We start from the raw sequence: 13,194 nt of genomic DNA, 5'->3' as shown, positions 1-13,194 counted from the left end.
TTTTGACCTCAGAACACATCCCTGCAAACTTGGCCCCCTCAGACTGCAGAAAAGGCAGGAGGAACTCACTTGTGGTGGCCCTGTCAAAAGCAGGCGCCGGGGGTGGAAGGTCCTGGTGCCAGACGGCTCAGCCTGATTGCTGAAGTCCGCGTGGTGCTGTCGGGCTGTCGTCCACTGCCTGTAGTACAGAGACTGCTCTTCACTGCTCATGTCCTTGTGGAGCAGAGGCCTCAGGGAGCTCAGCCAAGACACGTCAGCGTGCGGCAGGAGGGAGGAGGAGGAAGGCAAGTTCCCGTTTTTCTGCGAGCTCAGGAGGCAGTAGGCAGCTTTGGATAGGATGACGATGCGTGGCAGCGCCACACGGAGGGCCTTGCTGTCCTTGGCTGACTGGGCAGGCCACTGAAAGGTCTGGGAGACTGATGACAGGGAGGAGAGCTTGGGAGTGGTGCTGCTCGCCATCTGGTTACCCAGCGAGTCACACTCTTGTTTCAGGGTCTCTCTGGCTGTAAAACTGGAGTAAGCTCCCTCGTCTACTGAGCTGTGAGCCACAGCCTGGAAGTTCAGGGATGGAGCCTGCTTCTGAGACTTGTCTGCAGCACTCGAGGAGCTCACACCGTTGTCAGCCAGGGAGCCTGGGAAAACAAAAAGCAATGACTGATGAAAGAAAACCACTAATTCATTTGATCTACACGACATTCCTAATGAACAAATACTTCTGTTCAATGAATGCTGTTGTGGCTTAGGTCAGTGTTGCACTATGTAAGAAGAAATCACTTACATCTGTCTGTCTCTTTGGCTGGGACAGGCAAATGCCCTGGAGCAACAGGGTTCAGACTCCAAGTGTTCAATCCTAATCTCTGTATGCTAGCTATCATTTCCCATGTAGGATTTGGAATTTGATGGTACAGTGTTCTGAAAGTCAAGTTTAACAAAACACTGTATACACAGATCAATTGCATCTTCCTTTCTAGGAAGAACATAGCATTTATTTCACTGCAACTTGGACATGAACTGGGCTATGTCCCCTCCTCCCTACATGTCAGGTTTAGTTAGTGTATGGGAAGACCTGGTGCATAAAAAAGACCCAGTTCAGCTGTCTTAATAACTCAGACTCATAGGGAGAAAAAGAGAAGGAACCACAAGTGTCTGCAGAATGCAAAGAAGGGAAGGCTTGGTGGGAGGTGATGCCTGAAGAGGTAGGACAAGACCCAACCATTCTGTTGCTCTTGGCAAGGAGGCAGATATCCATCCTCACCCACAGGTACTCCCAGAGTTCAGAGCATTTTTCTATTCCTATTTTTCTATTCTTTTTGCTCTGATTTTTAAGATCTTGTCAGGATCCACTGAACAAAGCTAGCAACAAATGTGAAATGAAAGTTTAAAAATCAAAATCACAAGGGATGCTTAGCTATGGCATACCATCCCTTCCACTGAAACACCCTCTCCTTCTAGCAGTAGACAGGAAAATTGCTCACTGTGTGAAGAATCTGCAGCATTTCATTGTTTAGCCTGCAGCTGAATCCAGCTAAGCAACCCACATTTGAGAAAACATCTCACTGTTTGCATCCAAATTCCAGTGAGGCAGGAATAAAAACTTGTTTTTCAGACCAACAGCAGAATGACTGACCTGAGGTTCCGGTGACAGCACTGCTGTTGCTCTGGGGCCGGTCCAAGTCTATCAGCAGCTCATCAGAGTCATTCTCGCTGCCATTTGCCTTCTCCTGCTCCTTCTCGCTGAGGTCAAGAGCTACAATAGGCCCTCGAATTGCCTCCTTGGAGACGTAGCAGCATGCCAGGCCTACCTCTTGCTCTAACGCAGTACGAGTTAAGTAGCTGGAGTCAATTAGTCGAAGGTCACAGTATTTCAACGACCTAGGAAAGCCAACACAAATGAAAAAAGAAGTTTTGCTTTCTCTGACTTTTAAGAACACTCCCTATATTTAATTGCTTACTAAATATTCATGAACAATTTTATTAGCCTGTACATATAAAATGATTTTAAAATATTCAGCATTTAAGTTGTGTTCCTTCATACTTTGCACAGACACTGATCCACACAGTAGAGAAATATGACTTTTCACAAACTGTACTTTCCAAACCTTTAAAAAAACCCTTAAACCTTTCCAAAACGAAATCTTCAGTTACTAACTGAAGTCTACAAAAACAGACTTCTTTTGTGAAAAGAAAGCTAGATGGTATCAAACCCAACTTATCTAAACACATTAGAGAGCAACCATATTGACAGAGTAATAACAGCACCTGGGGAAAGTCTCTCCCAGAGGGTCTTTGCCAGTGAGAATAACAATGCAAGGTAGACCTTCCAGATCCTGATAGGTGCGAGGAATCCAGTCATCCTGCTCATTGCCCCTCCAAGCCTGTGAACAAAGAATATTCCAGTTACACCTAAATCACATCTTCTAAATCTTCAGCTGTTTCCTTTTTTCACCAGCTCCTGCTTTTGCTTTGTATATAGGCCTTGCTTACTCAACAGCCAACATGAAGGAGACCTTGGGTGCAGGCATGCATTTGTTTTCTGGTAGCCAACTGTTAGCCAAGCAAAGAAAATGGGTGCACAGCATATGTTATTCAGTGCTGGAAATATTCACCAGGTGTGGTATTAGTGTGGGCTGTCAGAGAAAAAAGCCATCGATGCATTCAATGTGGCACAGATAAAAGATATTAATGTAAAGCTGAAGTAAGACTTTGAAGTGGAGTATGAAAATGGGCCAATGAACCTTGTTTAATTATAATATACAATGAAAGATTATGTGACAGAAACACATTTCACCTTTCCCTGGAGGCAATCCCCCCCTAAAAGAACTCCTTACCTGCAGTCTATCAAGGCCCAAGACCACAAAACTGCACCATTTTCCCTTAGCACTGGAAAGGTTGGTAGCATCAGTCTCATGTCCTTACACCCTTCACTTCCCCTGGTTCAGCAGAGCTTACTGAAAAAATTTATTTCTCCAATTAACTAGCAGTACCTAATGACTTGGGAAAGCAGCCTTGGCAGCAAAGACAGAATGTATGGCTCAACAGGCTTAGTCCAGCTGTGTGTTCCCCCATCTCTCCACAGACCAAAGTTTCTGTGAAAGTGCATGACTAGAAAGTGAAATAGGGGAAGACAATTTTTCTTTTGATTTTCCTTGACTTTCTTTTTGCTACCATAAGGACCTAAAAAGAATGAGTACCTGGGGCTTTGGGGTGTAAACTTGCACCCTGAATATACATTTTTTGACCATTTTTCTCAGAAGTCAGAGAGGCATAACCCTCAGGGCTCCTCACTTCTGAATGTGTCCCAAGCAGTTTGATTCTTGTTACACTTAAAGGTATGCCACGACAGCATCCCTGGTCAGTGAAACAGTTATTTAAATTGTCTTCCATCTCTTGTTTCATTCTGTAGCTCTGACTCCCTGATGGAGAAGAATGAGCTGTCTGGCTGCTCTGGCTGACCAGCAGGCTTGTCTGACAGAACAATGCAGCCACCAGCACTGCAGAGACATCTGCCCACCCTCCCTGCCCTGCTGTGGCATCACAAACCCTGCTAATGCCATCTGAGAGGCCAAGTCAAGTCACACTTTCCAGCTGGGTTCACTAACACCTATAAAGTTTCTCTCTCTGACTCTGAAAATGGTCATGATGAGGAATCATCCTTCCTGCAACCAAGATTATTTATTGGTGGGACTACATTCTGAGCCTCAGCACTCAGTAGCCTCATATTGCTCTCTCCCCCCATGCACACATCAAAAAAAGGGCTGGGATGCTTGCAGTGAAAGCTCTCCACTGCCTCTAGTTCTTTAGTTTCAGTACTCCACCTAATGTCAGAACAAATGTCCAGCAGCATAGAGACTAAATCAAATTCATCTGCAATAACCTAGGCTGATGAATTTTATAATGGGAATCAGTTCCCCAAAGATATGCTCACACCATGTCAGAAATCTTGTGTTATCCCAGGCACCAGACTAGCAGGTATGGTAGTGCAGCACCAGCCTCACAGGTGACCTTTATTATTCTGAAATACCACTGGGACATCCCACCTAAAAAGACACTACAGGGTTATATCTGGGAAACTGAATTCCCCTCCTCAACTCCTTTCATATGCATGGTTCTGATTTGAGGGCTTTTCTTCTAGTAAACTGCAAGGAAAGAAACAAATCCAGAATCCTACAGCTCTGTTTAGTCCAAAAATACATCTTATGTTTTGGAGAGAGGAATAAGAAGAAATATTTTGAAGATTTTTCACTCTCTACATGATAAAATTCCTCTATTCCAGACCAATGTCTACATGGACACCCACCTGCAACAGCTCTACAGTCAAGGCCTCACAGGCTGCTTCAGCACTGTGTAAGGGTTGCAACTCATTATGGCAAAGCACTATTAAGAAGCCCTCACAGGATTCAGTCCAGAATTATTTAAGGGTGGAATTCATGCCTATCCAAAAAATCCCACCAGCACAGAGCAGTTAATATCACATGTTATTGTCTCATTTATGATATTTTCTTCCCTCTCTTGCTGCACATAAAGTTTGAGAAGCAGGAGTCATAGCTTCTTTATAGGACATTTTATCTGCTTTTGGCTGTAGGCAAGCTCTTTCAGACAGGTTCACAAAATTAATTCCTCTTTTCTGTGGTTTTGGATACACTGTGTAGCTCATAGTAGAAGCAGGAAATTAAGCTCTCTGTGAGACTTAGAGCAGAGATCAGGACAAATAACCAGTACTGCTTTAAGGCTGATACCTAAGGCAGGCAACTCATTGCCCCTTTGTTTAATGTAGTGAGGCCAATGAAGTGGATTTGGCTACTTGAACCATGCTCGTGTAAATCCATGCAAAATTTTAGGCTGGTGCAGATATGCCAGGCATATATGCATGTAGCCTCTTCAGGCTTTCAGCATGCAGGGGGTTGAGGAAAGAAATCTATGACAAACAGCATACTTTACCAGTTATCAGAAGGGCAGAAGATGGATGAACAGAGCAGACAACAGATACACTAGACAGACAGATAAGTTGGTGGAAATAATTAGTTTGCCTACAGAGATCTGAGCTCTGCTTTTAGAGATGAACCCTATCTGATGTGTGCTGTCAATCAACTTTAGGAAGTGAAATAACAGCTGGTATTTGACTTCATGGACCAGTAAAAATTCAGGTTGGGTCCAAGTCTCTCTACCTTCTATGCTCAAAGTACAGAAATGCATTCACAGCGACAGACACAGAACACCTGCCCTCTCCCTATAGAACAATCAACCTATAAACACATGTGCATAAACACAAAACTACAGCAGCCAGATGACTACAGCGAGCACACAAACAAACATTCAGCTCCTGCTAACCTTGAGCCGTGTCACGAAGTGTTTCGCGACAGTGAGCTCCGAGGCAGGATTCCCAAGGAGGATTTCAAAACGATACTGCAGCCCCAGCTTGTCCCTCACTTCCTGCAGCCTCTCCTTGGCCAGCATGGCCAGCTGCACCGACGGCACCCGAATGACGAGCATGTGGCCACAGCCGTTCTTATCCTTTCCCGGACTTGTGATGAGGTCGTCCATTATGCTGAGTGTTTCAGGTGTGCTGTGATCCCTTAGAGAGGCCATGGTGGTGAGGGCCATCAGAGCTTGGGAATACTGCTGAATGAGCAGGTAGCAGCGGATCACCATGCTGTGCAGCCGGGGGTACCTTGGGGGAGACACAGTTCTGCATCAGCACATGCAAAATCACAGCACTGTCTGAAAATCACAGGACAGCATAGTGAGGAAGTGCCTATTTTTTCCAGTAGTGCTCAAAGAAAGAAGTCTTCCATTCTCATAGACAAAAATTTTGAACAAAAATTATCTGCATTTGGCCCAAGTCCTGAGCTCGAGTAACAGGAATTATAAACTTCTGTTACCCTCATCTGGTCCAAAATTTCAGCTGAAGATCTTTGGCTTGATGGAGATAAGGAACACCTCAGATCCAATTTATTTCGGGAACACACGCTTATAATTGCTTTCCTTTCCACAAACTTTTTCTTCTACAAACTTGAGGACCATTGTGGCTTCAAGTGGTTTGTGGGAGAAGTAGTTCATAATTTCACAGCTCTCAATCTCTCACCAGAATGTTGGACGTACCAATAGGAATTGCTGGCTCTGAGCCAAATCTGAACTCCCATTTTGCCTTTTAACTTACATAGCCAACATCTTTGCTTTCATTACAGCTACATGCAGTGACAACAAATATGAAATAACATTTTAAGAGAAATAAACTTAAAACCTACTCAAGCAAAAACCCAACTCAATTTCTAGACATTTCCCATCATATCACTTGCCACCATAATACAGAAAAACACTACACTATTATGCCTTGAGTGCTGGTCTCGTGTCACATAGGTCCAAATAACTAAAATAACTAGAACTTCCAAATTTCTCTGGTCTCTTTCTTGAGTAATCTAATAGACAATATGACATCCATTTAAAGACAGTTTTGGGTTTGTGTTCAGCCAGTAGTTTGTTCTGGATACCACAAGCCAGTCATTAAACCAGTATGTCATTAAACCAGTTTTTAAAATACTTTTTATTCTTCCTGCCATAAAAGTGCCCACTGCACTTCTGCTACTCAAACAAATGGAGCCTTTCTTATAATACAAAAATGTTTGCAATATTTTCAGATTGTAAGGCTGAATGGCTCATCCACCCAGACAGAATATTCCAGTTTCTTGAAGACAGAGCCTAAACTGATAAACTGCAACACAAAAACATATCCTGGCTCCAAGGCAGAGAGGTTCACCTGCCATCAATTTCTGATATTATCCTAATCTCATATGATTATTTGCACATACATAAATCCTCCTTCATCCTTTTTCCCACCCACACTTGAACAGAAGGAGAGTGATAGTGACCACCATCTCTTCCACTGGATTTGACCAGAAAGAATAGGAGAAACCTAAGAAACTGACCTAATTATTATTGCCTATTTGTAGATAACAACAATATTATTAATGATGATCATTAATTACAATAGTATTAATGGCGCACTTAATTATAAATGTTGCTAATTTAATACATTTTATATTGACTTTTACTTAATAAATACAGATGCATTTACAACTACTCTACTGACCTAATTAAAACAGAAAACACTGTACTGAACACAGAACAATCCCATTCTAGCAAATATGAAAACATGAGACCTATTATTTGAAGAGCTATAAGGGATCTGTCCTGCTGACAGGCACAGCAGATTAACTCCACATTGCTGGAAATGACAGTACTCCCCTCACTCCTGAAATGGGCACATTAAATTGGATCTTGGATATGTGCATGAAAGTAGCTTTTTCAGGCAGCTGCAGGGTGCTAAGAGGCCCTGAGCTGCAGGAACCAAAACCACGGCCAGCTACTGAAATAACAAAAATTGGTTTTGAAACACCCTCACCACCAACAAGAGAGACATCAGAAGTGGTGAGGCATGAAACCTCTGGTACCTTCTGAGCTCAGTGAGGGCTGAGCCAAAAGAAGAGAGAAGCACAGCTGAGCCCAGCTTGCTGCTGAAAGGAGCCAATCTCTTCTAAAAACAAATGAAGGATATCCCCTCCCTTCTTCAACTGCACTAAATTTGTTACAAAAATAAAATTGCACATACTTCATGTTCTCCAAGATCAACATCAAAGGTCATCATGTCTTCTCCCCCGTAATGGGGCTCATAAAGATGTATCTTTAAGATCCCAACTGGGCAGAATCCCAAGTTTCCATGTTATTATTTACCTTTCTAAAAGCGTGTTGACCATTTTTTCAAAGGTTTCATCACATCTCAAAAGGGGACTTGTGACTCCCCATTGGAGGGATTTGCTGTATTCATTCAAACCAAAGTATAGCTTTTCTTCACTTGCTGCATCATCCTGTTTCATACACAAACAGCAAAAATATAAGGTATTCTGGAACAAAGTTTTATTTCTTATGTAATTTAAAAAAAAAGTGGAAAGCACTTTCCCAACCAAAGAATCCTTTCTTTTTATCCATTCTCCCTAAGTAATGCTATTTATTTGTTTCAATGAATACAATAAAATGTAATTTTTTTTTCCCCTTAACTTATTATTTGCCTAAAGCTAGGAAAGACAGGTGTAAGTCCTTGCAAATTTTTCAGTGTTATCTCCTACCTGTGACTGCAGGGGGTTTCTAGAATCCTGCCAACTACTTTCTGACTCCCTATCTCTGGCTTTAAATCTACTGACTAGTGTCATCTCACTTCTATTTAGAGTAGAACCTGAAAAGAGAAGGATTATTAATTTCCAAAGTTGTTCTTGATTGTCAGAGTCTACATGCTTTTCTAATGGAAACCACAAATTAATAGAGGGGTTTTTTTGGTTGGAATGTAAATCTGCATTCAGCTATCAGAAAGGCAGAATATTTGTGTTTCAAATTTCATGAGCCTTTGATGAAAGCACAGCATGTTCTCCAGTTCATTTATATCAGCAGTAATCTCTAGGAATGTAATTAACCACCTACAGTCTCCCCCGCTTTTGTGGGTTATTTTTTTAATCAGAAGACTGAAAGCTGTTAATTTTTTTACTTTTGGGAAACAAAAAAATTGCCCAGACCATTTTAGAAACCATTAAACATGGTTTATATTAACAATTGACCAAAAAGCAAACTTAGAATATTCATTCACTCTGTCATTGTCGATTAGCTATTTTTTACAGCTCCCATTTTAAGGCCTTTGCAGAAACTAATGGTCCACTCTGGACAGAAAAGTCAAATTGGATATAAATACACCAAACAAGTAATAGGAGAAAATGCTATTTTTAGCAGGTTTATCCAAAACATCTTCTGAATCAGCTGGCTGAAATGCTGAAAAAAGTTAATAGTGCAGAATATCCAACAAGATTTTTCCTCTGCACCTACTATACCAAAACTTGTTAACCTAGCACACAACTTTAACTAGGACTGGGGATGTAATGAACAGACTTGACAGGCTATGTGACATATAACTGACAGTCAAAAGTCAGACTGTTTGAAAAGGGAAAGCCAGCTCTGGAGCTTTATGGCATGTCTACACAGCTTTGTCTGACCAGAGGACAGAAAGTGGATTCTCATCTTGCATGACAAGATAAAGAAAATTCTCTAATTCCTGGTCCTAAATATCAGGTACTACCTCTACCATCAGTATCTCAGGGCTATCCATCTGGAATCTGAGATAATAAACTCCAGCAGAGAAAGAGCTCCCTCCTAACACACACATTTTCTAGACTCTCTTAGGCATCAATTCCACATTAAAATGCACAGTTAAAATTAACAGTTAAACACTTACCACAGTGTCAGATTGTATCCAATGTACCTCATTGCTAGAGCTGATCCTGGACTGCTGCGTTTGCAGGGCATAAGGGAAAGAGCTGACCTGAAGAACAAGGAGGTTGAACGCTTCAAGCACCTCCCTGCAATTAATAACTCTATCAGCCAGACCATGATTAGGCTCACCATGGGACAGGGAACTTGAAATGGCACTGCAGAAATAAGAATGCAAAGAATTGCCTTACAGATATCCTGAAATTCAATGGATTACTCTCTTCCTACAGAAAAAATTCTCTAAATGACCATGACACAGAGAACAAAAAAATCTCTTTGGAAAGGTAAAAGACTTCAAAAAACGTTTGGCTGTTCTCTGTGGGTAAACTCAGGAAAACAAGGGAAAACAACAAACACCTAAATAAATGATCAAAATCTGTTGACAGTGAGAAGGTGGATTAGTGTGACAATTTTAAAAAGCGTCACACAGAGGAAACCAAAAATAATCCAAAGCTGATTAAACCCCTTCATTAAGAAACACTGTTGCATGAGCTGTGGGGATAGGATATAGTAGCAATTTTATGAAATCCAGTGGCTTTTCCAGTCTGAAATAACAGATTTCTAAAAGGCTGGGGAGCCTGAAAGTCTATTGACATTCTGAGCTACTGAAATTTTCTTTACTTCCATTATATATTCAGAAATTCCAAATTCAAAGTAGAGCAAGGACAGTAAAAAAAAGTGAATGGGGAGACCAGGTAGAAATAATGTTGCTTTTGTCTCTTTTCAGCTGTCTTTCAAGGAGAGTATTTTGCTTATTATAGAACGACAGAAAGGTTTGAGTTGGAAGGGACCTTAAAGACCATCTAGTTTCAACCTCTCTGCCATGGGAAGGGACACCTTTCACTATTTCTAATATTGAAAAGAATCCCATAATCTTATATATCATGTTTAAACCACATTATTCTCCTTAGTTTGCTCATGGAACAAGAACAGAATAATCAGCTTTACTTATTTCTTTCTTTCTTCAACATGAAATTGTGATTTGGTGTAAATAAATGATTTTGCATGTGTGTACATGTTGTGTTTAGACCTAAAGCCAAATTCAATACAGCTGTTTCTTTAAATCCTTTTCTTACAGAAGCTATGGCATCTTTTTTATGATGCAGACTTAAAATGTCAGTAGGCCTTCTCATATCAAAAACAAAACTATTATCAGGGATAGAAACATGAATTAAAGCACATCCAGCTTGTGAGCATCTGATACATTTGGGTTTGAGGACAGAAAAAGAAGAGGAATAGAAAACAAAGACAAGAACAACAAAGAAATTTGCAAAATCCAGCCTTTTCCCCTAGATTTCAGCACTATAGCACACAACCCTAAAAAGAGTCCTGTTAGGCATCCAGTAATCTGAAACTAGTCCCACCTACCTTCAGCTGAATCAGAATTAGATAATAAATATCACAGGCAATCAAAAGGGATTCTGATTATAAGGCACAAAATGCCTTAAAAATGCCTAGACAAAGCAATACATGTCTAAGATGGCAAGTCTTCTGATAAACCTAATGGAAAGATGCTGGGAGAGGATGGTTTTCCTCCAGCAGACTGGAGCAGCTACCTTGTTAAATCCACGTGGGCATTGTCATGAACCAGCACAAAGAGCGTGTAGGGGTTCTGCTTCACTCGCCTCATGAAAACCTCAAATTTAGCTTGAATCTCATTGTCCAGCCGAACCACGTACTTCTCAGCTCTCTGATAGGCTGTCCCATTGTCTTCTAGGCCCAAGTCCACAAGCACACCTGTCAAAAAGGAAAATACAACAAAAATCCTTCCCTTTGAGTGCATCGAGAAATGAAGGGTCAATGGGAAGTTCCCACTTGTCCACCAAAGTACCAATAGGCCCCAGTAAGAAGACAATTATCCAAACGAGATTTCTCTCACAATGGAGGCCAAAATATGCTACTTGGCTTCTAGATTTCCTCTAAAAAGTGCCTGAAGACCTTTCAAAAACTCCTCCTATTATCAAAAAATGGGGGGGAAAACATCAGGCCAAAGCAGCACTCAGTTGCGTATGCTCTATGATCAATCCTAGGCCAAACCTGCCTACATTAAGCTAATGAATTAATATTGTTTGAGTTAGAAAAAGTCACCCTGACCTTTGCTTTGCAAATATCATTAATTTATATAAAATTGATTCTCCCTACTATCATATCATATCATATCATATCATACTTTTTATGCTCTGCTTCAATATTTGTGTCAATACAACTAGTCTTTGTAAAGATATATTGCTGCCACATTCATAAATTAGGCATGGTGTAATGTATGTGACGTTGAATGCCATTTGAATTAAAGAAGTAAACTAGTCTGACATATGGATCAATTAGGTATTTTCCAGGGTCATAATGATTTTGTAATTTTTTTTGAAGCACAATAAAACACAAGCTGTGAGGATAAAAGATATGCTGGAGCAACTTACTTTTCCCCTTATACCTGTAATGATGCAGTAACGCCACATATTGGGGTTTATCAGCCTGTTTGCCCTCCTGTGGTTGTGTTTGAGGGTCTTAGGATGAAGGAATAGATGAGAATCTTGACTTCATGTTTTAGAAGGCTTATTTATTATATAATGATATTATGTTATATTAAAATGCTGAATACTAAAACTATACGAAAAAGAATAGAGAGAAAAAGATCCATCAGAAGGCTAGAAAGAAAAGGAATGGAATGAATAACAAAATCTCATGACTGCTCATGGCCTCGGCACAGGTGGCTGTGATTGGTCATCAAGTGAAAACAATCCACAGGGACCTTATACCTGTAATGATGCAATAACACCACATACTGGGGTTTATCAGCCTGTTTGCCCTCCTGTGGTTGTGTTTGAGGGTCTTAGGATGAAGGAATAGATGAGAATCTTGACTTCATGTTTTAGAAGGCTTATTTATTATATAGGGAATAGATGAGAATCTTGCCTTCATGTTTTAGAAGGTCTATTTATTATATTATGATATGTTATATTAAAAATGCTATACTAAAACTATACGAATAAGAATAGAGAGAAAAAGATCCATCAGAAGGCTAGAAAGAAAAGGAATGGAATGAATAACAAAATCTTGTGACTGCTCATGTTCTCGACACAGGCGGCTGTGACTGGTCATCAAGTGAAAACACTTATTTATTATATAATGATATTATGTTATATTAAAATGCTGAATACTAAAACTATACGAATAAGAATAGAGAGAAAAAGATCCATCAGAAGGCTAGAAAGAAAAGGAATGGAATGAATAACAAAATCTTGTGACTGCTCATGTTCTCGACACAGGCGGCTGTGACTGGTCATCAAGTGAAAACAATCCACATGGACCAATGGAAGATGCACTTGTTGCATTCCACAGCAGCAGACAGTTATTGTTTACATTTCTTTCCTGAGGCTCCTCAGCTTCTCAGGAGAAAATCCTATCAAAGGATTTTCATAAAATATGCCATGGTGAGAGCCTCCCCTCCCTTTTACCTGATTGTCGAATCCGCTGGAGGGTCTGCTGCACCAGCACCTCCGAGCGGGGCACGATAACGATGAAGTCCACCTTGCTGAAGTGGCCCAGATCCAGGCTCTGATTGCCACTGTCCGCTATAGCACAAACCTGGGACAAGAGCTTTCTGGCAACTGTGAGCTGTGGCTGGTAAATTTGGAAGGTATCAACATCCAAATCTAGAGTGTGTTTGTTTGAAAAAGAAAACAAAACACAGCAAGAAACATGTTTACTTTCCCACCCCCCCAGCAAAATGTGACCCTCCAAACAGCCTACCCTCTACCATCAGGGAAAAAAAATCACTCACCAGAATAAATCTCAACTCTCTGGAAAGTTTGGTTCAGATCACAAATGCCAACTTTGTTTCTTTGATAAAAATGTGGTAATATATCAGATGACCTCAAGTACAGCACT

The 13,194-nt window shown here is 40.8% G+C and overlaps 1 protein-coding gene across 1 annotated transcript in view; it reads right to left on the bottom strand.

The window, feature by feature from the left end:
• Positions 1 to 69: 69 nt before the first annotated feature.
• LOC120500725 (GREB1-like protein) overlaps positions 70 to 13,194 on the bottom strand; it is a gene marked incomplete at its 3' end in the record, with an annotated part of 117,277 nt that continues 104,152 nt past the window's right edge. The window contains exons 17-24 of the mRNA XM_039705970.1: positions 12,762 to 12,959; positions 10,863 to 11,043; positions 9,272 to 9,464; positions 7,729 to 7,862; positions 5,329 to 5,668; positions 2,260 to 2,375; positions 1,628 to 1,872; positions 70 to 632 (exon numbers count right to left, since the gene is read on the bottom strand). Coding sequence (XP_039561904.1) covers positions 70 to 632; positions 1,628 to 1,872; positions 2,260 to 2,375; positions 5,329 to 5,668; positions 7,729 to 7,862; positions 9,272 to 9,464; positions 10,863 to 11,043; positions 12,762 to 12,959 — 1,970 coding nt within the window. The remainder of the gene's footprint in view (positions 633 to 1,627; positions 1,873 to 2,259; positions 2,376 to 5,328; positions 5,669 to 7,728; positions 7,863 to 9,271; positions 9,465 to 10,862; positions 11,044 to 12,761; positions 12,960 to 13,194) is intronic.

Source organism: Passer montanus, unplaced genomic scaffold (assembly GCF_014805655.1).
Source record: "Passer montanus isolate IOZ18808 unplaced genomic scaffold, ASM1480565v1 scaffold19, whole genome shotgun sequence".
Taxonomy (NCBI): Eukaryota; Metazoa; Chordata; class Aves; order Passeriformes; family Passeridae; genus Passer; species Passer montanus.
This window is presented reverse-complemented; position numbering and strand designations above follow the sequence as displayed.